The sequence below is a fragment of the Antennarius striatus genome, chromosome 3 (genome assembly GCF_040054535.1).
Source record: "Antennarius striatus isolate MH-2024 chromosome 3, ASM4005453v1, whole genome shotgun sequence".
NCBI classification, from domain to species: Eukaryota; Metazoa; Chordata; class Actinopteri; order Lophiiformes; family Antennariidae; genus Antennarius; species Antennarius striatus.
Window position 1 is genome coordinate 21694183 of NC_090778.1, and position 23800 is coordinate 21717982.

A 23800-nucleotide genomic window follows, 5' to 3' on the forward strand; every position below is an offset into this window, starting at 1 on the left:
TTACTGCAGCTGGTGTCAGACAGATACATTTAGTGAAACCCATTGTCTCGCAGGCGCAAACACAAATCACAGAGAAATGTTTACATGGAATGTTAAATCTGATAGAGTCTTGGTTTTGTCTGTGTTGTTATCTGTGGTATGTACCTGAGAACCTGAGATTACCCTTCAGTTGAATCACTGTGAGATGGTGGAGGAACAGACTGTGACAGCAGGAGGATATGAGCAACGCTATACTGTTTGGAGTGTGGCTTTCCATGAAGAAAAGGAGCACTGGAGGGGAAATACTTGTCAAACTCGATGTAACACCCCACATCCTCCTTCACTTAATGTACTTGCCTACTTTCTAGGTTGGGCTACATGCTGTCTCTCCTCAGTTGTGACCACTCCTTATCTTTAACACATATCCGCCATCACAATCTGTGCAATCTTACACAGAAGCTGAGACTGGAGGAAACATCAACATATGCCTCTGTCTCCTCATTCCCGCTCAGCGATCCAGAGTGATATCTCCTGGTGTGGCTTCACATGGGGTCAAGTTTGCAGAATTCCTGTAAATTTCATGTAAAATACTACCATGAGTTATTTAATTCACTCACAGCGGGATTGTCTTCATTTCACTTCAGTTACCTGAGAGGAAGAATTGGAGTAACATGAAAATCAGGTTTTGAAAGAGAGTTACAAAAATCTTTTTTGTTTTCTGTTGCAGGTACCAACTCAGGCATGGTATTGGTTCTCGATCACCTGGTGAAGGATGACGGCTCTGAGCCTCTGCTCATCCAGCCTCAGAGAGAGGCTGTGAGCACAGAGCCTGATCTGGTTCTGCCCCAACGTCAAAGGTCTGACTCCTCAGCGTCAGATCGAAGTAATACCTCGATGCCTTCAAGGTCCAGTCTAGATCCTGTGGCGCCAGAGAAGAATCTTGGCTCTGCCAACAGAGCCAGGTTGGACTCTGGGGCCTCAGACAGGAGCCAGAGTCCCACTCTGCGTGGCCGGCTAGACTCTGGTGCCTCAGAGCGAAGCACCAGCTCCAGGTCAAAAGTCAGACAGAATCAGGCCTCCGACATACCAGACTCTAGCGTCAGACCCCGTCTCAACTCCGGGGATTCAGACACCATTGGAAATGTGTCAAGGAAACGGAATGACTCTGGGGCATCTGAAGGTAGTGTCAGTATGTCTTCCGAGGAGAAAGGTCTGGTTGAGGAGGTGCAGGTAACCACAAATGGTTCAGCTTGCAGCACGGATTCAGAAAACGAGGGCAGAAGCCAAGGTCCAACCGGCCTCCAGGTTCAGTCCAACCAGGACCAAATCATCGACCAGGATCAGCCTGATGGAGCAGTTTTATCCCACAGAGATCCTGGAAATAACCTCCTCAACGGCAGCAACAAGGGAAAAATGGATGTCGAGAAACAAAAGGTACACATCTCTGTCCGTGTGTCAGCTGAAAGGTTGTTAAGACTTAACTCAAGATTAATTTTTGTTTTTATTGTTTATATCAGAGCAGTTCAGAGTAAGATGTGGTGTTTGTCACATTAACACCACGAGGGGGAGTTGTTGAGCTAACAAGTCAGGAAGACACACACCAACGGTTCCAGTTCTCCCATTCTTTCTTTACAGTTCATTATTATTTCTGACAGGAAACCCTGATGATTCATTCTTTAGTGACACCCAGGTCCCGTCGGTATCCATAAACACGTCATTCTGTGCTCGTGTTGGGGGCTGTTTAACTTCTGTTACTTGGCTACACAAACATTCTGGCGCCTGCTTCACTGCAGCTTCATGTCAGCCTCACCTGCAGTCAGAGAGGGATGCACCACATTATTGGCCTGAGTTTCAGTTTTCTGCTCTACAGATAACATCATCACAGAGCTGCTGGTTTGCATTGGACAGTTTGCTGTAAAGTTACATTTCCCATCCTTAGAGTTCAGGTTGCCATGACAGCATCATGTCGCTCCTCTGAATGTGTTTATCCAAGGCTGGCCCGGATTTCTTTTATTGTTCCCTGTAATATAAGTTGATGCTCAGTCTCCTGAGAGCCGTGTAAACAATCTGGGGCCCATCATGGCCTCACTGCCAAAAAAATAAGAGACCCACTGCTTCACTCCAAACACTAATGTTACACAATGAAAATGCCACTGGCCCATTCTGTATGAAGGATGTATGTGTGTGTGCGCTTCTCACTACTGTGCGGTGTTGCCCTGTTAAACATAGAGCTGTTGATTATAGCAGCTGTTCAGGGACAGTTTGTCAACCCAACATCTCTTCTACTTCTGTCTCCAAGTACTTCTGATTGTCATTCTTCTTTCTTTTTCTTCTTTTTTTAGATAACAGTTCAGAATGATCTGTCCCTCACTCATGGCAAAGGAAAGGATTCTGGTAAGAAAAAAAAAAACTAAAATTAATTATTGCAGCGCTCTCAAACATATATATTTACAGTGTATGTTGAATCTGTTCCATTACCACGAGAAAGAACAAATTATTTCAACAAGGACAAGAAGAATTGTCGTGGCTTTGGCTTCTGAAAATTGAGATTAGCTTTTTGTTCTTTTACTAATGTATAACCTACGTTGTTTAATTTTAAAAAATCTGTAGTCTGCACATCTCCTAAAAAGTTGTAGCTCTTGCCTATTGATAAATGTGTCGTTCAGTTAATAGAGCGATCATTGCATTTGTCATCTCGATCAGAACTATAAAGTTTTTAATGACTGGGGTGGCAGTAGTTCAGTCCACTGGGTCTTGGGCTGAGAACCAGACGGTGGGCGGTTCAAGACCCATGTGGACCAAAAATGTATGGACCTAATATAAAAAGTATATGTGTGTGTGTGTGTAAAATACACATACAGATATGGGTGGAAAAAACAATTTCCCTGCAGGGATTGTTAAACAATGCTTCTCATTCTAACATCACACCAGATAGTTGATTAACATGAGGACTACAATTTACCTCCCGTACGTCTAGTACATCTATTCTTTCCTCCTGTAATCACAGGTGTATTTTTTCAGTTGGAGAATCTTTACCAAATCACGAGCTTTATTCACCTTATCTGTCTGACAGTATTAAGGATCAGAGAATGAAGAAATATCCATGAGTGGAAGAAACATGCCCTTAACCTTCTTCAAAATAGAAGCTGAAAGAGGGTAAAAGTGGGGAGGTTAAGCCAAGCAAAATAAAGATGCTGGAAGTAAACCAAAGAATGAGGAATGGGATTTGCTGTGTGCTTTTGATGTGTAGGTGGAGATGATTAGAACAAGAGACAAGAGACTACTTGTGCTAAATTCAGCCTGATTAGTGGAAATACTGTATTAATAAGTTTTTCTCTGTGCTTTTAACTCCTCTCCTGCATTATGTCTTGACAGCACTTGAGAAGAAAGATGTTGTATTGGAACAGTTCAACCGTACCAATTCTGTTCGGGATCGAATGCGCAAATTCGCAGAGCTGAGTCAGAGCCCAAATGTCCCAGCTTTGAAAAAAGCATCTGTGAGGAATGGGACCACCTCCAGGAACGGTGTGGAGGCAAATCCCTCCAGATCCACTGAGCTGTTTACACACACAGCAGCATCCCTCACCACCTCTGGACACAAACCAGCAACGCCACATGTGGATTCCGTGTCTCACACCTCTGCCGCATCCCAGAGTCACTCCATGCCAAGAGGTGTGGCTAGCCAACCTCTGTCTTCAGCCAGCCAGTGGCAGAACACCATGGGTGGGACAAGACATCCAGCTGAAAAAGATGTGCACGCCTCCAGTAACTCAAAGGAAGACAGGACCCAAGGGAGAGCAGCCGAACAGCAGGAAACCCAGGGAGAGTCAGACCCGGACATGAAGACTTTGTTCACCATCGAGATCAAGGATGGGCGCACCACCGCCTCCTCCATGTCTGCTTCTAGGGAGAACGTGGTCCCCATCACCACCATGACCCCACGTCTCAACACTAACGCTCTGGGACAGAGAGCAGGTAGGAGCATCCATCTCTCCCTGTTGTCATTCGTTTTCTAACATCTCTCAACATTTGGGTTCATTTAGGTTTCAAGTTAATCAAATTGACATTTTAAATCTCTCTCTATAATCGTTACAGTTTTCAAAGCGGCAGCTCGATGTTACAGTAAGATTTCAAATGTAGCAACTCTCTATTTACTTGCAAATATCAACGCACAATGGAATCCCTGTCACTGTGGGAGGCAAACTTATGGGAATCGCTCATGAGTGGGATGATGACAAAGGTTTTTGTGAGACTAGCAAAGCACATTGATGAGTGGGCATAAATGATGGTGATGAATGTGAAGCAGTGTGGTTAACACTAAGGGGTGTTTTTTATTGAGTGGGAACAGGTTGAGGTCCATAGTAGAAGAGGACACATGGGAGCGAAAGAAAGAACGAATGGCTTTCTCACACGAGACTGAATGGTTGTTTAAGTTGCAACAGGAAAATCTCTGCTAGTCCATACAGCACAGGTGTTTGCTGTGTGCTGGACGTCCTGTCTGTCCCTCATCATCTAAAAGTCAGTATGTCCTGACTTAACCAATGGTCAGTTCCAAAAAGAGATGGAGATTTTTGTGGCATCTTATTGCATTACTTTACTTTGTTGTTGCCAGTTTCTCTCCAGTGTCAAGGACATGTTACCATCAGGTTGAATACTTATCATAGTGTTGGCTGTAACTTTTATTGAAGAAGTCTCTCTGTAAGTGGAATCGTGGGATGGGAAAGGCAGCAGACGTCCCTGTGCCGGACCAGAACCATGGAGGATTCAGATTAACTGAATCCTCCATGAATCCTACCCCTGTAAGAAGATGTGAACACGAAAACTTCCTGGGTGTTTACAGAGTAAACACAGGGGCCAAAAGGAATTTTATATGTTACTATGCAAAAGATGACAATATGGTTGCATGACCTTATTGCTGAATTAATCAAATATTATCTGGCTTAGTTTCATGTGATGATTTTCAGGTCTTGTCATGACTCAAAATCTGATTATTATTATGAAAAATTCATATTTACATAATATTATGAAAAAATGTCATTTTGTGGCACAAAAAGACAGCTTTACTCTAAAGTAATTATATACTCATTAAAGCACAAACTAATGTTGCCAACTAGAGTTTATTAACTGAATGAAACAAAAACATGAATAAGCTCAATCTTGATCCATTTCAGAAGCAGCGCAGTGACAGCTGCTGCTAGAGTCAGTCCAAACACGTTGTCTTAAATTTCAGCTCTTCTCAGCAACTGAGACCTCCAACACAAACAATTTATTTAAGACTCCAGCTGGACCTATGCAATTACAGTCTTCCCATCTCTTACTATACCCCCCTCTTAGGACACACTGGTGGCCCCACTGGGCTTCTTCACAAGGGTCAGGTGTTTTTTTTTTTCTTTTCAGGTCAATTTGATATAATGGTTTGGGTTTTCAACATCTGGTTGTTTCCCACTGTATGATGGACGACTTGGATTGTGCTTCGTTTGTTTTTTCCTCTCAGAAACACCTACCAAGAACCTCCAGTGGGTACCATGTTCCACTCGGGTGCGCCGATCCTATATTTAGTGATATGAGTCTGTTAGGAGCACTGAGGGGTCAAGCTTACAGCAGAACGGAGTGTCCTGTTTATTTTAAAGGTGGCGTCATCCACATTTCCTTACTCGTCTCCTGTTAGACGACTCCATGCTGTTTATGACACTATGGCGGCTTATGTAACTGACTAATGGCTGCCATCAACACAGAGCAAGACCATGCACCATCTCAACTGAATACATGCACATGGCCACCAGAACCTGCTTCATGCTGTCTTATGTGCTCTCATACAATCCTGTAAAATGCAGCTGGTTTTGTTGTGTCTTTACTTGCAGATTTGACCCTTGGCCTCAGAGCAACACCATTCAAGGTCTCCTCATCCAGCTTCTCTTCTGGATCCTCCATCAAGGTATTGTCTGCCTGTCAGAAAATAATTTTTTGTAAAATGATCACAGCTGTAAGCCTCCACCATTCCCTGACAGAACCTGTCAAACATGCATTAAAACACATTCCCAATGTATTCCAATTAAAAGATTAACGTTATGTTTTCATCTACTATTTCAGTCCCAACTGACTCAGTTGAATCTCGCTGTTTTTTTACTGCATCCTTATTGCGGCGATCACCTATAAAGGACTGAAAAGCAAGTGAGCCAGGACAGTGAAAGACTAAGTGTGAGAAAAGGAGGAAAAGCAGGGAAGAACACTGTTTATCAAACACAGAGCGGGCAGCCAGTCACATCTGTCCTTGTAGGGTATGTGAAGGAGAGAGAGAGGGAGGGAGGTGCTGCGGGCATTCCTTGTTTTCTTTCAGCTGATCGTGCCCACTGGGAATTATCTGGGAACTGTTTCTTAATCACACCTGTCTGTCTTCATCCTTGCTGTCCAGTCCATCAAAACACATGCTGACACCAGTTTTTCAACAGGTTTTTTTTTTAATAGGGCTATCACCCAAAGATGTAACTCTTTCATTTAGACACCCTAATAGGATGAAAGTGGGCAGAGACTGCTGTCAGACAGCAACCCCTCTGATCTCATGGTGACCTCTGGGGTGAGAAAGAACTTTTAAACTCCCAAGAGCTTCCTTCCTTATCCTCCTTGTACCTCCATGAAAGGAAGTGTCCTGACTAGAGAGTGAGTGGGGGATTGAGAGGGTGAGGAGTACTGAGGCAGTGTCCTGTTTACTCTTTAATGGCCCCCAGCCGGTGTTGAACCCTGCTTTAATCTGGTTATGGGATCAGGGTTCTGGTTAATTAGGCCTGGGAGGAGGCTCCATGAAGAAGCAGGGAGGATTTAAGGTGTTGGAATAAGACCGTTTTCATCATTTAAGATCTGATTGAGTCACAATTTACAGGTGCAGACGGATTGCAGTGGTCTTTTTTGTCAAAAAAAGGGATTTTGTAGGAAAATTACTGGGATTCTGCAAGAGATGAGGTTAGTGCATTTTGAGCTAAGTGATGTTGCAACAATACCATAATTGCATGTTGGAAGCATCTTGGCGTGAGTGCAAACATACGCAGAACGGGTGTATCTCTCATTGTGCTACTCATAAGATGGTATTTTCTGTCCTTCAGCTGTATTTGAACCAGTTTTACTGTAGAGACGTTGAGGCTGACCGACTCGTCTAATCAGGCGACTAAAGCAGCACCATTGGTGACCATCAACATGCGGAGGCAGCGATCACCTACTCTCTGAATTTCCCTGTTTAGCCTGAGTTCAAGGTTGTGTTAGATGATGTCAGGGAAAGATTCAGATAAAGACGCTTGTGCAAGTATTCTTGTGTCCGACGCATATTTTTATTATAGCAACAATAGTGTGCAGATATCACAGCAATGAGCTCATCTTGTCTCGTGTTGTTTATTGACAAAAGCAGTTCCTGTCCTGGAGTTTTGATCTGTTTGGGTGGTCTGGTATTCTTTCTGGTGGTCTAATTTCAGTGTTTACAACTTCCTCTGTTTCCTTAGTGCTATTTTCTTGAATTGGAATAAAACACGTGGTAATTAAGATAGCATCAGTTCTTGCACCACATTCAGATCCATTTGCAAGAAAACAGAGAGAAGGGGTTTAGGTTAAAGCCTCCAACAGCAAAAAAACAAACAAAAAAAACAAACGGTATATTTAAATATGCAAAGTTACTCCTTATTGCGGCCATGACACGTGTGAAGAGGGGGGATACAGGAACTGGTTCCATACCGTCCATGGTGTTTATCTTCTGGAGAAAATCTCAAGAACGGTTTCCTATATGTATACGTACCCCTGTAATTGGATGTGCGCAACGTAGTAATTCGGGAATTTTAAGCGTTCCATATATTTGATTTTTTTTGAAAAATTATACTTAACAGGGATAGCTTAAATAACTTCTTATTCATGCACCTGTTGCATACTTCAAGTGTTTATTACATAAGCAAAACAATTAAGTTAATGGCAACGACTGCAGCTGTTTATTAATGTTTTCTCTTCCAAGTAATCGCAGCTGCTCCTGTTCATCTCAGCTGTCCATCATGGATGATACCCCAGCCAACCTTGAACACAGATGTACAGTAAATAGTACCACATCTTTATGAACTGGGTGCTGACAGGAGAGCCAGTCTCTTTCCTATAGCCTCAGAGATTACAGTCACCAAGATCTGGGTCTCATTGATTAAGGGCTGCCAATTGATTGTGAACACACATGCCCACAACCAGTGACGGTTTGTCTCATTGTCACACAAAAGGATAATGATCTAAGACACATACTGGTTATGCAACCCGTTCATATGTTTCACAGATTTAAGATGGAGTTACTGGTTTTCAAACCATTCTTTTTCTGATATTTTATTAAAAGCTAAATTGTAGATTTGCCCTATTTTCTATCTTGATTTGTCTTCCTTGTATCAATTTTTGCCATGATAACCAGAAGCATGTTTATATGAACTTGTCAGTCTTTTTTTTTTTTGCATGTTGTCTTACTGTGGGTGAGGTGCTTTCACACTTTGACGCATGGTAAAATGAGAGCTCTGTACTTCTTAGGTTTTGACCCACTTCTCCTACTGCTGCCTGTCAGACTTTTGTCCATTCTCCGTGGAAAACAATTTCTTTCTTGAAACTCTTTTGCTTACCAGGAAACCCCAGAAGAGGCCACTGTTGCCTTTTGCCACATTGTTCTCCACCTATTTTCACCACTGACTATTTTAATCTTAGTTATTTATCCACTTTTGATGTTCCTACACATCACATGTTCAGATAAAGCAGTATTCCTATGATGTATTGGCATATCAGTCACAATTTCAGGTTCATAATACTTTTGTCATGTGTAGTTTGTCTCAAATCAAACATTAGAAAATATATTACTACAGGTATTTGTCTGCGTGCGATTCAAATATCCCATGAATCAATAGTCATTTATAAGATGTACTCGAGCGTCTTACACTAAGAGCCAGCCTCACACACTGACTTCACTCTTCGCTGTTGTAGAGCCTCTTATCTAACACAAAGGTACTTGAAGGATCCACATGAGCAGCAGCTAGACCTTTCCTGTTTTACCAGTAACTTTAATACAAAATCTCCGAAAGACTAGGGTGTTTATCCATGGACCCTGACTCATACTGACTGGTCAGCCAGTGTGCTTTAAGATTCTGTCCATCATGGACGTATCTTCTCTCTGCAGCTCCTTGGATCACAGTGACAACACAGCTTTTGTCATGAAGCAACTTGAAGGTAACTGAAACAGTAATTCGTAAATCAACCCAGTCTAGGACTAGAGTCACATGTGAACCCCTGTTGCCTGTAGGTGACAGTTTGAAGGACAAGCCATCTAAAATAAAAAGAGAGTGAAAGTGGGAGGGGTGAGTTTTCTAAATTAATACCCCTCTGGCGTCCATGAGTGACCCAGGACTGACTGGATCAGTTGAATAGTGGAAGGGTATGAGATAAATAGACATGTCCGTGACACCTGGAAATAAGGGGGTGGGACCAGTGCTTCCTGGGAAACAGGATTCTTTCCATGCCAATTGGCTGTCAGGGTATTGCCCAGTACAGAAGGGAGATTTGCTGGGAGTATAAAGAACAAGCAGCATTTTGAAACCCTGAAGAGAGAGAAAGAAGGCACAGCCATTTGATTTCAAAGATCCTTTAGCCTCACTAAAGTTTTTATTTGATTTGAAGTAAGGAGACGTTGTTAAATTAAGTGCAACTTGTCTGGCCATGCCGGGGGTGAACCTGGACTTCCTCCCGGGCTCAGATGCTCCAGAGGCTTTGGGCAGCCCAGACAGCGCTTGTGCTGAATCTGGTCTGGAGGAGATAATAGGCGATCTGCTCGTTCAGGAGGAGGTAGAGGATGAAGATGTACAATTTTGCAGGAGGAAATTGGAATTAATGCTACGGTGTACAGTGGGGGAGATCCATAGTGACTTGCAGGCCTTTGGGAAGCGAGTGAATGCCCGTCTGGAGGAGGCAGCAGCTCAAGTGGCTCCTTTAGTTAAAGCATATTCAATGCTGCAAGAGGAGAACTTGAGACTGAGGATTCAGCAAGAAAGGCTGGTACGGCATGTGGAGGCCTTGTATAAGGTAATGGGGATGCCTGACCCCATGCTAAATGCACTGCCTTGCAAGGAAAGTTCACCTTTGACTACATGTGAAAACGAAAGTCCATTTAAATATTCTCTGGATTCCTCCTGTGATTTTCAAATATTATCCGGTGATCCTCCTGCATGCATGCCCCAGGACACGAAAGATGAAACACCAAGAGATGCTTCATCTTGCTCTTCTCAAGACTCTCCATCTGCTCCACTACAGGACTCTTTAGCTATTGCTCCTTTGGATACTCCAATAAGTGGAACCCAGACACCTCCACCATGCCCCCAGGACTCAAACTCAGTGATTACTGAGACGAGCACAAGTCAGAATCCAGAGCCCGCACCTGTTCCTCACCCACCCACCTTTGCAACTCGCCGTTCTTTATCTGCTCCCTCCTTGATGGCAAACACCAGCATGGTACGGCTCTCTGTTCCGAGCATGACCTCTTCTAATGAATATAAGCTGTTTGAAGAATGGGAATGCAAGTGGATCAGCTGCCCACGAGGTTTAATAATTTATGACACACTTCCATATCTTTCTGATTTCTATTGGCTTTAATTTGACATTATAATCCTCACTTCATTAAAAAACAAAAAAACCCGCGACCATCTCAGCTGTCAGTTTATGCAACAGGACATTTTTGCAGTCCAACACAAAGGTATTCCAATCCTCTGTCACCATGTCTCATTGATTGAATTCTGGCTGTCACTCTGTGTCTGTTTGCATGCAAGGTTTCTGTTGAGTGACGACAGTCACTGGTGGAGGAAAAAAACAGTTTAAGAGGACCGTTGGCCCTAACATTAATTTTAATAGAGGTACCCATAATATTCAATTTGGCAAGAAACATGAATGTAGAATTAGACATTTTAAGAATGTTTTCCCGGTCTAGCTCCAAATAAAGAATGGGAAGATTTAATATAGACATGCATTCACTGTTAAATGACAGGATATGAGCTTGGCCCTAGTCTTTAGCCTTCTTTTGCTCCATATACACTTGAGATCCCGTAACATGTGCCTTTACATGTGCACCGGGGACATTTAAGGGGTAATTCTTGGTATTATCTCTAATTAGTCAACAAGTCAGAGGTTATGTGCCGATATAATCCCACAGACAGCTCAGTCTGCCAATCAACTGCTCCTGTAATGAAGGTAATGAACTCTTCCCGTCAGAGAAGCCAAAAGAAAAAGCTTTGTTATGCCACAGTGATTCAGAATCTGATGAGTCCACTGAAGCTGAATTAAACATGACTTGAGCATAAAGGTTATCTGGGATTGTCTCACACCACACACATTCCCCTGTTCCCTGACTCCGAGCCCTTGTTTGGCTGTGTTGTGACCCAAAGCATTCCTCATCGGTCAAGTGCCTCTCAGTCCGGCCTGCCCCATGTCCAGAAAGGTCTGGAAACCAAAGGCCACCCATTATTACACAGCATTGTGGTTGTACTTGACATTGTCCCTCCATGGTGATACTCGGTCTTGGTGGTGTTTGTAGGGAACAGGACAGGGCAGCGGTGGATCGGGATGGGGTCAGCTGACTGTGCTATATCTGGACCAAATCCTAGTTACAACAAAAGCACTGAAGCCACAGCGAGAGCCCTTAGTCTACCACTGGCACTCAGTAACGCGAACATTTTAAGAGGTGCTCTCTGTAGGATTTACAGTCTCTCTGAAAATGCTGGTAGTTTGCCAGATTTACCTTAATTACCCATAACATTATGTTCATCATGTTCTTAAGGTGCTCTTCCTCTTCAGCACACATTCTTGGTCACCTCTCCTTGTGTGATATTCTTACCAGAAAGTATTGGTTTGGATGTTTTGCCCTTGAGTTTATATCCGCTAATGTATTGTTCCGATCATCCAGCCGTAGTGGTGTACTGTAGCTGTCACATAAACTCTTGGCTGTGTGCAGCTCAGTATTATTTAGACACTCAGCGTGTCAGGCACACTCCATGAACCAAGTTGACGGCACCTTGGCAGAGTCACTCTCCTGCTCATGTGCTTACTGTCACCCTCTCCGGCATGGCAGGGAGCCGGAGAAAAGGGAAGAAATGAGAGATGGTGAATGGGCAGTCTTGGTCCAAAGAAAGACTCATAATAAGATCCTACCTCACATACTCAGACCTATTATGGCTGTATTTTGCTTCAACAAAAATCCTTTTCTGCCTAATGTCAGCAGGGGTCAATAATGTAAAACCTGAATCCAGGTTAGGACTCTCTTTGCAATGACTCTCGGATCGCCGAGGACATATCCAACTAAGGTCTTCCTTTTTCCCCCCTCTGCAATTTCGGAACTGGTGATGTTCTTGTGCATCTTTTAGCATATATGTGTTTTTGCTCATTCTGTTTGTATCTTCATCCCTTGTGTTTACTGTAGATGGAGACAGAACCTGTTGTTGCCTCTGAGCCAATGTTTTCTGTTGGACCGTCCATCCAGGCTCCGTGTTCCATCCCAGCTATCCCCAACGGCTCCAGCACTCAGCCCAAAGCCAGTGAGAGCTCTGGAAAACTGACCACAGAACAGCTGGCTGCTATTGAGGATGAGGAACTTCTTGACAAAATGGTACTTAACACCCAAGTTATAATTCTCCATGATTTAGATTTAAGAACTCCAGAGTAATGAATGGAGCAGCATCAACCTCACAGAATAGCTGTAAATCTCACCAGCTTTTTGAGGATATATTTGAAAAGGTCGCTTCCCATTGTTGTGTGTGTGCCCAATCCTATGTTATAGAGCTTCAGGCTTTAATAGAGCCTCTTTGGCTTTTTGTGAAGAACGACTTGTCATTGTTTCCATTTGTTTTGTTTTTTTCCACCTTCAGCTCGATGAGTCAAAAGACTTTGAAGAAAGGAAGATGATCCGTGCTGCCATGAGAGACCTTCGCAAGAAAAAGAGAGGTAATGGCAAAAAGAGATCCAATCGTCTATCTGTTGCTGGATTTTACTCTTTAATCACTATTACTTCTTGGAAATCATCGAGGTAGACACACTGCCTACCTACAATAAAGCCTGCTTGATGATAATGTTTACATTCTTTTGTCTTTTATTTACAATTTTTTTAGACAAATTTGCACATTATTTCTGTCCATTCTGCCCTCAGAGGTCAAGCTGGGATGTACTCAAGAGGAAATGGGTAGGGCAAGTTGGTGTGCAGTGTGCAGTTCATACTTGCCTGCATTTGTCTTTCACCATCCTGCTCCTGTCAAACCACAACAAACTTGTGTTTCTCGCAGAGTTCTTTGTGGTGGATGATCGATATGTTGATGGTTGTGTGAACAAGCATGAATGCTTTATTTTATTTTATGTTAAAAATGAGTGTTTTATGCTCACCTTTGTGTGCTGCATCTGTGTGAATCAAGCATCTTATTCATGATTTTGTGCACCGTACTGTACGTGGTTTCACCGGGCATCCAGTTGCAGTCTGCTGGATCTGACATTCACAAGATTCAAGACCACCCTCAGAGTCTGAACATCACTATATATAGTAAATAATGGCAGAAAAAAATGAAATAGTGTTCAAAAATAGATGTTAAAGATTGAGGTGCTCGAAACGCTGGAGGGAGCAACACAGGTGTTATTGGTATTCTGGACGTTGCTGAACTTGGCACCGTCTTCTACAGGGAGTGATTAGTTTGCTTATGTAGTACATAATACTTGACAACTTTGGCTCAGTTGTGATTCTCCCACCTACAGGTGTCTGTGTGTTCAGAAAGATTTTAAAGTACTGTGGAAAGAATCCCTGAAAATATGATCTCAATTTGGAGGTCTCGTTTTAATACGTCTTTGTGGCAGCTAGATGAGGTGCAGGCAGTTTGTTCAGGACTTAGTCTTCTCCTTTTTCCACTGGCATCATCACCTCCTCTCCTCTCTCCAGACCAGAGAGAAAAGGAGCGTGAGACCCGTCTGAGGGAGCTCCGGCAGCAGCGAGAGGAGCAAATACAGAAGGGTCGCAGTGGAGCCGGAACAGGAGAGGTGGTGATGAAAAAGGTGGAGAAATCAGCAGACGGCTCGAGCCACACTCAGTTCACCAAGACAGACCGCTTTGCCCAGTCTGGTAAATCTCTTTAAATTTTTTTCTCATTCAACAAAGAACCAATTTTAATTAAAAATCTTGTAGTAAAATGTAATGACAAATAAACTGTAAAAACAAATGGAAACAAATGGGAAGCATTAAAGCATTTATTTGTGTTTGTAGATGATGGGAGCAGATCATCACGCAGCACAGTCGTCGAGGCCAGTTATGTACAGAAAACAGACAGTGAGCCGTTATTTTAATTCACTTTTTGCCTTTCTTTTTTGTGCTACATATTCATTACAATCTCATCACCAGAAGAATTCATAACTCTCAGTGATTGTGTGTCATTTAAGGAGGGACAGTCCAGTCAAAATCCTACAGCTTCACTTCTTCCACATCGTCCTCCTCCAGCACAAGTAAAAAAGTGGGCAGGTACGTGATGAGCTATCGACACACTAAATACCGAAAATCGAACAATCCCTGTGCTTTAACCTAACACGTGTGTCACTGCCTCAGTGTGTTTGATCGTGAGGATGACGCGTCATCTCGCGGTGGCGGCTTGGCCGCTGTGGAGCGAAGGCAGGCGGAGAGACGCAAGGAGCTGATGAGGGCTCAGACTCTGCCGAAGACTTCTGCCATGCAGGCCCGTAAAGCTATGATAGAGAAGCTGGAGAAGGACGGAGGCAGGTAGGGATAAACATAGAGGTATCACTACCAAAGAAAGGAAAAGAGCAGATCATTGCATGTAAATATTAACATGAACCCGACTTTCTTTTTAGCCCTGGAAATCAGGCGGCGGCGAACGTAAACAAGGTACAGCGCTCCACCAGCTTTGGTGTACCCAACGCAAACTCCATCAAGCAGATGCTGCTCGACTGGTGCCGCGCCAAGACTCGCTCATATGAGGTGAGTCCAGCAGCCGCAGCTTAGTGTTAAATGTCAGCCGCAATGCTTTGGGAACGTTTCCATCACCTATCATTCACTTTATTCTGTTTGTCTTCTCCCTCAGAATGTGAACATTCAGAATTTTTCATCCAGCTGGAGCAATGGCATGGCCTTTTGTGCCCTGGTGCATAATTTTTTCCCAGAAGCCTTTGACTACAGCTCCCTGAGTCCTAGCAACCGCAGGCAAAACTTTGAGCTGGCTTTCAGCAATGCAGAGTGAGTATGCACAAAACACACTTTTGAATATACAACAAGCTTTTCTGTTATTTTTTTGTTTTGATGTGGGTTCTTTGAGGGGTTTTTTTGACTGCAAGAGAGAACATCACCTAACTTTGTTGGAGAATTCACATGAAAGGCAGCAAAGTGTCGTTCTTTTAAAAGCTTGGCAGAGTTGTGAAGACTATGAAGAGAAACCAGCAGAAGAAAAATCCAGCTTTGATTTCCTCTGGTCCTTAAAAAATAGACATTATCATCCCACAATCCTATCCAGTTCTTTTGGGCAGCTCCTAGCCACACAAACCAATACATTTCTTATTCTTCTACAGATTTTTCTTATTGTTGTCTCTTAGCTCTGTGAACTCTACTCCCAACTTTTGTTCAGTTTTATTCTTCGTCTACTTGAGCCTGAAGAACAGGAACGAACTGAAAACGTGTGGAAACGGATGTCCTGGTCTAAAGTCTCCCTGTTTCTCTCAGGTGTATCGAACCACGTTAGGGCTGAGCTGGCCCATTTACTGCCACGACTCTGATTACTCCACCCTAAACCGCCACTGTCCACCTGTCTTCTACTATGAGTAACCACTGTGACCCCCTCCATCTGCTCTAAACCAGAGACCCATGACCAAACCCTCCCCAAATGGCCACAAGGTTAAAAAAAAATCGCCCTCGGCAATGCCTTCAATACCCCTCTTTCTACTTTCTAATCTCCTTTCTACTTTCTCTTCCTTCTTCCTCATCCATCTTGCATCACACCATTCACACTTGTGATGCCCCCTCCCCCCCATGCACTTGTGAGTGTGTGTGTATGTGTGTTCACATTCTCCCAGTAGGATAAGGTCCGTGCAGATTGACACCAGATTGTCACACAAGCACAGTGTCCGTTTTTCCACCTTTGTGTCGCATCATCACCCCCTTCCCTTGGGCACTCCTGACCCTTCCTGTAGTGTGTTGTCATCTAGGAATCCCAACACACACACACACACACACACACACACACACACACACACACACACACACACACACACACACACACACACACACACACACACACACACACCATCCTGTGCACAATTGTGTTGTTAGTCACCATATGGTTGTATCTCTGTTTGTTTCAATTTTTTTGCAGAAGTCTTGTTGTTTTTTTCATTGTGTCTTATATTTTATAGTAAATCTAGCATTTCTGAGATTTTCAAGTCAATTTTCTAGGTACACAGAAAAAAACAACAACAAACAAAAAGACTAAATGAGCATCAAGTGATTCTCATTTGACGTTTTGTTTTGTCTTTTGTGTGTGTTTGCCACATACTGTATGTATCATGATGTTCATGAAGCATGTCCACTCATGGATGTAGCCTATTTGTGAACACAGAATGTAATGTTATTTCTTTTTTTGTGTCCTTTCTCTCTCCCTGTCTTTTCACAATCTCAATCCTTTACATTTGGCCGCTCACCGCTTTATCTGTTTTTCTCCTCCACACTTTGCTCACTCTCTCTGTCCTGTCACTGGTCTGTTTCTTCCTCTCTCTACTTGACTCTTGTCCTCCTGGTCTTCTACTCTCTCTGTTTGGGTCTGCCTTTCCTTCCTCCGGGTGCACACGCAGGAAACTATTGGACTGTCCTCCGCTGTTGGATGTGGACGACATGGTGAAGATGCGCGAGCCAGATTGGAAGTGTGTGTATACGTACCTGCAGGAGTTCTACAGGGGTCTGGTGACGAAAGGCCTGGTTAAAACCAAAAACTCCTCCTAGAGTCGCACCCACAACTAAAAATGAACCTATGGTGAGAGAGGGGGTGAGCCCATGAAGGAACATGGCAGATTTATTGGGATTATGGTGGTGTGTATGGGTGTGTGTGTAACTGCGTGCTTGCAGCAACTGATTTAAATCAAGATTTATGTGAAATATAAAAGTCCGTAAATCTCTTTTATTGGCTACTTTGGATTTAAATCCTTCATGTTGAACTTAAGCTACAGAGATTCAAAGTACCAAACATGGTCTGTGTGTGTGTGTGTGTGTGTGTGTGTGTGTGTGTGTGTGTGTGTGTGTGTGTGTGTGTGTGTGTGTGTGTGTGTGTGTGTTTGTGTGTCTCCATAGACTATTGCTCAGGCAGAGAGCCAAGAACATCTGTAGCTCAACGCTTTAAAAGGAACTGTTGTATTCTAATATATCAAAGAGAGGAGTTAAGAAACAAAGCAGAGAATGGAAAAACTGTGTTGTGCACTGACCTTTTATATAGCATGACTTTACAGGTGTTTATGCACTTAGCTTGTAAAGCCTTTTAAAATACAATAACAGTTAAGTGCTGAATGAACTGTGCCTATTCTTCCCCAAAAACAAAACACATTGAATCTTCTCATGCAGGAAATTTAGGCTTTTGTTCTTCCTGTAACTCTAGTCTTTGTTTGCAGGATGTTTACAGTATATGGACATAATGCCACCCTGTGGTTGCTCTCTGCATAGCTCACATCTGAACTCTAGCTTCCTCTGTTTATTGACCAATGTGCGACTGATGTGTTTATTGAGCTTTTCAAGGTTTTTCCAGTCTTTTTTAAGGCAAAATAATGACTCAAGAAGATTAAAGGAGGAATGAATAGAAAATAACCAGAATAACAAAGGCCTCAGGCTCAGTCATCCCGTCCATCTTGTACTCACCGTCTCTTGTATGACTTCTCAGGACCTACGCCAACTGTATGCCTCTGCTGGAGGTGGAGGACATGATGATCATGGGTAATAAACCCGACTCCAAATGTGTCTTCACGTATGTACAGTCTCTGGTCAACCACCTTCGCAGACACGAGATGTCCATGGGTCGGCCCTGTGACCTCTGACCTGTGCTCAGGGAAGCGTTCAGTATCGATGTGGCGTCTGCCCCGTCTTCTGCCCCCACCCTCGGCTGCATCTTCACATGCTGACCTCTGCCTGACTGACAGGCTTGGTCACAGAGTTGCACACCAGATGGAAAATTTTGGATCTTGTGTGTTTGTGTTTGCATATCTGTTTGCTTATTATTTTTGATGGCAGTTGTGAGTTATGAGTATTCATTATTTCACTTATCCTCTGAAAACATTGTTATCAGTGCACCTTTCTCCAGTGGGAGGGTACAGAAATCTGTCCCCTTTTTAAGCTTTAAATCTTTTTTCTACTCTAAATGGGTTTTTTACCAGGTAATATTTAACGTGCAGTGACTGTGTCACGATGCCAGTGTACGGAAAAATACATCGAGAGAGAAAAAATAAGTATTTTTGTAGCATTTCCAATTTTAATGTATTTATACCTACATTTTTCTCAGCTATACATTATTATTAATCTAATTTCCTCTTGTTCTTTTGATTATTCCAATGAAGAATACAAAATTACCCACACACCATGCATTATTTGGCATTCATTATGGTACTTTTTCATATTTTACCAAACTCTGGTTGCTTGAGATATTTTAATTTATTATTCTAATGTTGATGTTATCAATTAGCACATTAATATTTAACACATGAGCACAGGGATTTTATTTTTGACTTTAAATGGATGCAAATTTTTTATAGTTGCCAATCTAATCTTTCTGAATTCTAAAGTGCTACTGAGAACATGTTTCAGACTTCTGGTTTTTAACACAGCAGTGAAATGCTTTATGTCCATTATGTTTTGCTCATATGCCATCAACAACTAACATCACCACGTTGCACTGCAAAATACAATCACACACAGCTCTTTTTTAGGGCTCTTTATGCTTGAGTAGATGTTTTTAAACTCTATTTTATAGTGTGTACATTATACTTCATCTTTTGTGTCAAGTGAGTCCATAAGCTCAAGCTACAGCTATGTTTTGTGACGGACACTGGGGTCAATTTTTGGACAATTTAAGAGGCTCAATGAAAACCGGCTTACTGTTTAAACCGGATTACAGTTTATTGATAATCAAAAGTGAACATAACTGCCAATTGTATATTTTGAAACAAGAAGCTAAGGAAAATTTTATAATGAACTTTCTATTCAGCCTGTAAAATTAAGAGGTCTAAAACCTGAGCAAAGCCAATTTTGATGAAACATATTTCTTAAAGCTCTCTATTAAATCGATAAATGACTTGAGGATTTTTGCTGCCAAATGAAAAACAAACATCGCCCATGAAGCAGTGAGTGATGCACAGGAGAGCTTACACACATACTTTCATGTTTCTGTGTACCACAGTAAAATGTGAATTAAAATTATTTGAGAAATGAAATATACTTGTGGAGGACTTTTGTTCTGTATCTTAAAACAGCGAGGGTAACTTAATTCTGACAAATGTCAAATGCTCATTTGTGCAATTTGGACTGGATTTGCTATGAAAAGAAATAAACATGAGAACATGAGTATTAAACAGAGAGACCCAAAAACAGGATTGAGGTTTTTGCGTTTTATTTTCTTCTTTCACCACCCTTATTGAATCCTCTTGTGTGTGTGTGTGTCTTGTCCAACCCACCAGAACATAAGACATCAACCTCAGGCTACTTACTTTTCAGCCTGATGCTTCATTGAGTTTCAGAATCGGGAGGAAAAAACAGAACACACAGGAAAACTCAAGTGAGGCGAGATTCCTGGGGACAGTATAATAAAACTTCCAGTTTGTAAGGTGACTAAAACACACTTGAAGCAGTCTCACGGGTTACTGTTGCTGCAAAAATAAAGAACTAACCACAGGATCATGTGCAAATTCAGACTGGACGTTTGAAAAGGTCCTTATACTGATGCTAAGATTTTATCATTGAATAAGAATTGATCCACAAACAACGGCTATACGTTTGAAATGACATTTCTGTAATTAACATCCAGCTGGCCGGGGAGCAGCTACAGGTCTGAGTGGTTCAGTGAGAATCGCACTTGCGTCCACATGTTGGTGTGTTATAGTTCAGTATGCTTGTCTTCTGTGACGGGCTCTGAGGAGACGTTCTCTGTGACCAGAGTGGCGGTGGAGGGCTTGTAGGCCAGCTCCTCTTTGAACGGGCTGTCTTTGGCGGGTGAGAAGCGGAACTCCTCCGGCACCTCCTCCTCCGGTTCAGCCTTCTTGTAGAAACCCAACTTCACCAGCAGCTCGTTGATCTCAGAGCGGGTCATGTCAGACAGGGCGATCCGCTGCAGATGACACACACTTTAATATTCCTTCCAAGGAACATTTATTTTTCTGTTACTGCTGAAGCGTGAAAAACTACATCGAACATTGTGTTCGTGTGGCGCTGAGCTGTTATAACACATTTTGACAACAACGAGAGATGGTTTAAAGTTAAAGATGATTTTCTTTTTGTCTTGACTAGATAATCAAATTGAGACAGAAGCCTGGATGCTGCTGTTTAAGTCCACACACTTTAATCACCGTAAACAATGGTTTTCAAATTAAATGAACAATAAATATTAAAAGAAACAAAGACTTACATCCAGCTCTTCGTAATAATGGTTCAGGAGGACAAGCTCAGGGTCGGCTCCAGGAATATGCTTCATCACCAGGTTATGGCTGAGGTAGTATCAGTCAAGGATCGACAGAGAGAAGATGCTGGAAGTTTAAAGTATGCTGTTCTAGATTGAACATTTATTTTACAGTAATTTCTGAGTTCTCATTCTCTCCATGATTGCTTGTGTGAACGTGAGTATGTGCGTGAGTAGTTGTTTGTCAATGTGTCGCCCTGTGATGCGCTGGCGACACGTCTGATGTGTTCCCCGCCTCCCACCGCCTCCCAGCTGGAACAGGCAGCAACAACAAAACGATTACAGTCGTCTCGTCTACAAGAGAATAGATGGATGGATGGATTTATTATGAGGATTTTTTTTTGTCATTGGAGTATGCAGTATATTTTACACGCAGGTATATTTAAGAAAACGCAAACAGAACATGTAAAAGGATACTATAGAGGAATGTCCTGGACCACAAAGGCTTTGACCTGCAGACAGAGGAGAGGATTTGTGTTGGGTTGTTTTTTCACTTCGCATTGGTTTCAGTGACAAATCTGTGGGGGATTTTCGGAAACCCTAGATGTGAAACGTAGAATGTTTCTGAATGAGCAACACTTTCAGGCAGGGATTAGGCTTCTGTCTGCCTCAGTGGAGCCCAATGTGTTCTATTTATTACATAACAGAAGATGAATTACCTCTCTGAGCCGATTCAGTTGTCATCCACCACACGTCTAGAAGGAGAACACAAAACAAATTATTACAAGCAAATGTTATAGTTTTTAGGTGCGGAATCACTTGGATTAAAAAAAGTGACATGTTACGTTGTTCTCCATCTTTTGGGTTATTGAAAACACTTCAGTGTGGCTGCAGAAATCGAGGCTGGTTTGCAGCAATGAATCCCTTGCACAAAGCACAGACTTCTCCAGGGAGGGAAGTCTAGAATTCCTTGCCTCAGGTATTGAGTCGCAGGTGTGACGAAAACAACAATAGGTCAAAGAAAACAAGCTTCGGTGACACTGACATTGTGGTGATTTAATGACACCCTATGGGAAGAAAGCATGGTTTCAAACAAGAAAAAAAAAAGAAGAAGAAGAAGAGCAAACCTGTGTGCTGTGTAAGTGAACTCTCACAGTGAGTTCATGAACATCATCTATTCTCCTCACTTACAGAAAAAATGTGTCTATGGAAAAAGTTATAATGAAAATGTCCTCATACAGATTCATCTTCCTTTTCTTCAGTGGCAGCAAGAAGTGGGCACTTAAGATATACGACTTTATGCTCAACATTTTTAATAAGAGTTTATCAAAAGCATCACATTTAAATGACACTTCAGAACTTGAGCTGTAAAAGCCTGGGCTCTCGCCACGCATGCGCCCCCGCGGAACCTGGAGAAAACGCGTCCATCCACACGTACGACCGAATCCAACTCAGATCCGCGCACCAGTGAGACTTTTACACCCCACGAAATCAACTGCATCCATCAAAATGTCTGAATCGATGTAGGATAAATGAACACAACCGTACCTCCACTCTGGCTTTAGCGAGCCCTTCTAGTTTGTTCGGATCCACGTCGTAGGCCGATGCGCAGTGGAAAAAACTGGCCAACAAGATCAGCCACATCCTTTACCCTCGTGGTTGTGATCGTGGGTCAATATCTGGATTCAGTATCCGATATGTGCAGATGTAGTGTAGATGGAACGGCGTGTGGAAACCGAAGTTGATGGGAGGACGAGGAGGGATTGTGCGCATCGATGTCACGTCCGGACTTCTTCTTGCCACGTCAAAATTTCTTCCCACGGAGGCGTGGAGCGGCTTCTCATTGGTTGACTGCGAGATGCGATTTCTGGAGTCAGATAATATGTGGTTATTAAACCTAGTGAAATACTGTATAAACACATGTTAATAGTGTCATAAACTGTCTAAAAGAGGCTGAAACATTCTATTTATTCAGGGTTTTTTTAATGTGTGGGGGAATGTGGTAAACTGATCATGATAACGCACATTGTGCATTATTTAATCACATTTTATACATCAAAGTTGTGTGGTTTGATTCCACATGGGGCCCCTTTCTGTGGGTTCCTGTGGGTTCTCCGGTTTCCTCCTATCACCAAAAACATGTAACTTAAGTGAACTGGTCACTCCAAAATTGTCCTTGAGTGTGTGTATGACTGGGTTTTTGTCTGTGTGTGGCCCTGCGACAAGCTGGCGACTCCTCCAGGGTGTAACCCACCTCTCGGATGTTGAGGTAGAGTGTGAAGATTGAGAGACACTGACCATAACAAACTGAAGTTATCAACTGCTGATAACTTTCGAAGCTCTTTCATATGTCAACACAAATTTATTTCTAGGAACACGACTCTGTGAGGCGAAATCTCACGCTATGTTCAGTCACATCAGATTTCTAGAATCCAGCTTGTGCCATGTTTCTGTCACATCGGATTTACTTTACTCAGTTGTGAACAATTTTACAAGTGGGTTGCATCAGAAGTCATAAACATCAGAACCTTTACCTTCGTTAGCTTCATTCCTACACTACAGACATGCAGAACCACTGTGATTTGTTCGAGGCTTCACCAAAGGAGACAGGTGATAACACAGGGACCACTTCATTGTGGTGATTATTTAGAATTTCTGGACCTGCCCATGCATTTATATGGAGCACTTGGTACTTCTATAACATACTGAATCAGATATAGTAATATTATATATTTAACATATATGTGTTTGGATTGAACAGCAATAACACATTGTCTACACAATATCATGAAACATTTTATGAACGAAAAGAAACTTTGGTGTTCTTGAGAAAATGAAGTTTGTTATATTTTGAGGCAAATGAGATCTTGTACATGGATTCTAGATCCCTTTGTCCTTTTTTTTAAAACTGCATGATATAGACATTTTGTCATTTCAATGTATTTAAAAAAGTAATCACAGGTATATCCAAGAATGGACAACTCACGACTCATAACAATAACAATGTTTGGTCTTTTTTTTTTTGCATTAGCTAAAGTCTGTGAATGAAAAGGCATCAACTGACCTCGTTGTATGAAACACATAGTGATACCACTCCAATAAACCCTTCCTGACTGCACCTTATCATCGTATGGTCATATAATTTTGCTGTCATAAAACAAAGGCAAAGAGCA

General features: G+C 42.4%; 2 protein-coding genes across 9 annotated transcripts in view; one reads left to right on the forward strand and one right to left on the reverse strand.

Moving 5' to 3' along the window:
- Nucleotides 1-19608, forward strand: part of smtnb (smoothelin b) — a 42515-nt gene extending 22907 nt beyond the window's left edge. For 3 of the 8 annotated variants that reach the window (XM_068309989.1, XM_068309993.1, XM_068309995.1), the window contains 15 exons: nt 707-1413; nt 2322-2373; nt 3355-3954; nt 5841-5914; nt 10276-10473; nt 12431-12616; nt 12876-12951; nt 13154-13186; nt 13928-14107; nt 14249-14311; nt 14422-14500; nt 14585-14755; nt 14848-14974; nt 15078-15229; nt 17907-19608. In XM_068309989.1, the coding sequence (XP_068166090.1) occupies nt 707-1413; nt 2322-2373; nt 3355-3954; nt 5841-5914; nt 10276-10473; nt 12431-12616; nt 12876-12951; nt 13154-13186; nt 13928-14107; nt 14249-14311; nt 14422-14500; nt 14585-14755; nt 14848-14974; nt 15078-15229; nt 17907-18060 (2852 nt within the window). In that variant the 3' untranslated portion in view covers nt 18061-19608. Of the gene's footprint in view, nt 1-706; nt 1414-2321; nt 2374-3354; nt 3955-5840; nt 5915-10275; nt 10474-12430; nt 12617-12875; nt 12952-13153; nt 13187-13927; nt 14108-14248; nt 14312-14421; nt 14501-14584; nt 14756-14847; nt 14975-15077; nt 15230-15709; nt 15881-16833; nt 17013-17906 lie in introns of those variants that run through there. The other 5 variants (XR_011034994.1, XM_068309990.1, XM_068309996.1 and 2 more) reach the window with 5 other exon arrangements.
- Nucleotides 19609-22418, reverse strand: selenom (selenoprotein M). Its single transcript, XM_068309998.1, has 5 exons — nt 22176-22418; nt 21347-21382; nt 21105-21139; nt 20637-20715; nt 19609-20339 (listed from the first exon to the last, which is right to left on the reverse strand). Exons 1-5 carry the CDS (start codon nt 22269-22271, stop codon nt 20109-20111), a joined length of 477 nt encoding a protein of 158 aa, XP_068166099.1. The 5' UTR covers nt 22272-22418; the 3' UTR covers nt 19609-20108.
- Between the last annotated feature and the right edge of the window lie 1382 nt (nt 22419-23800).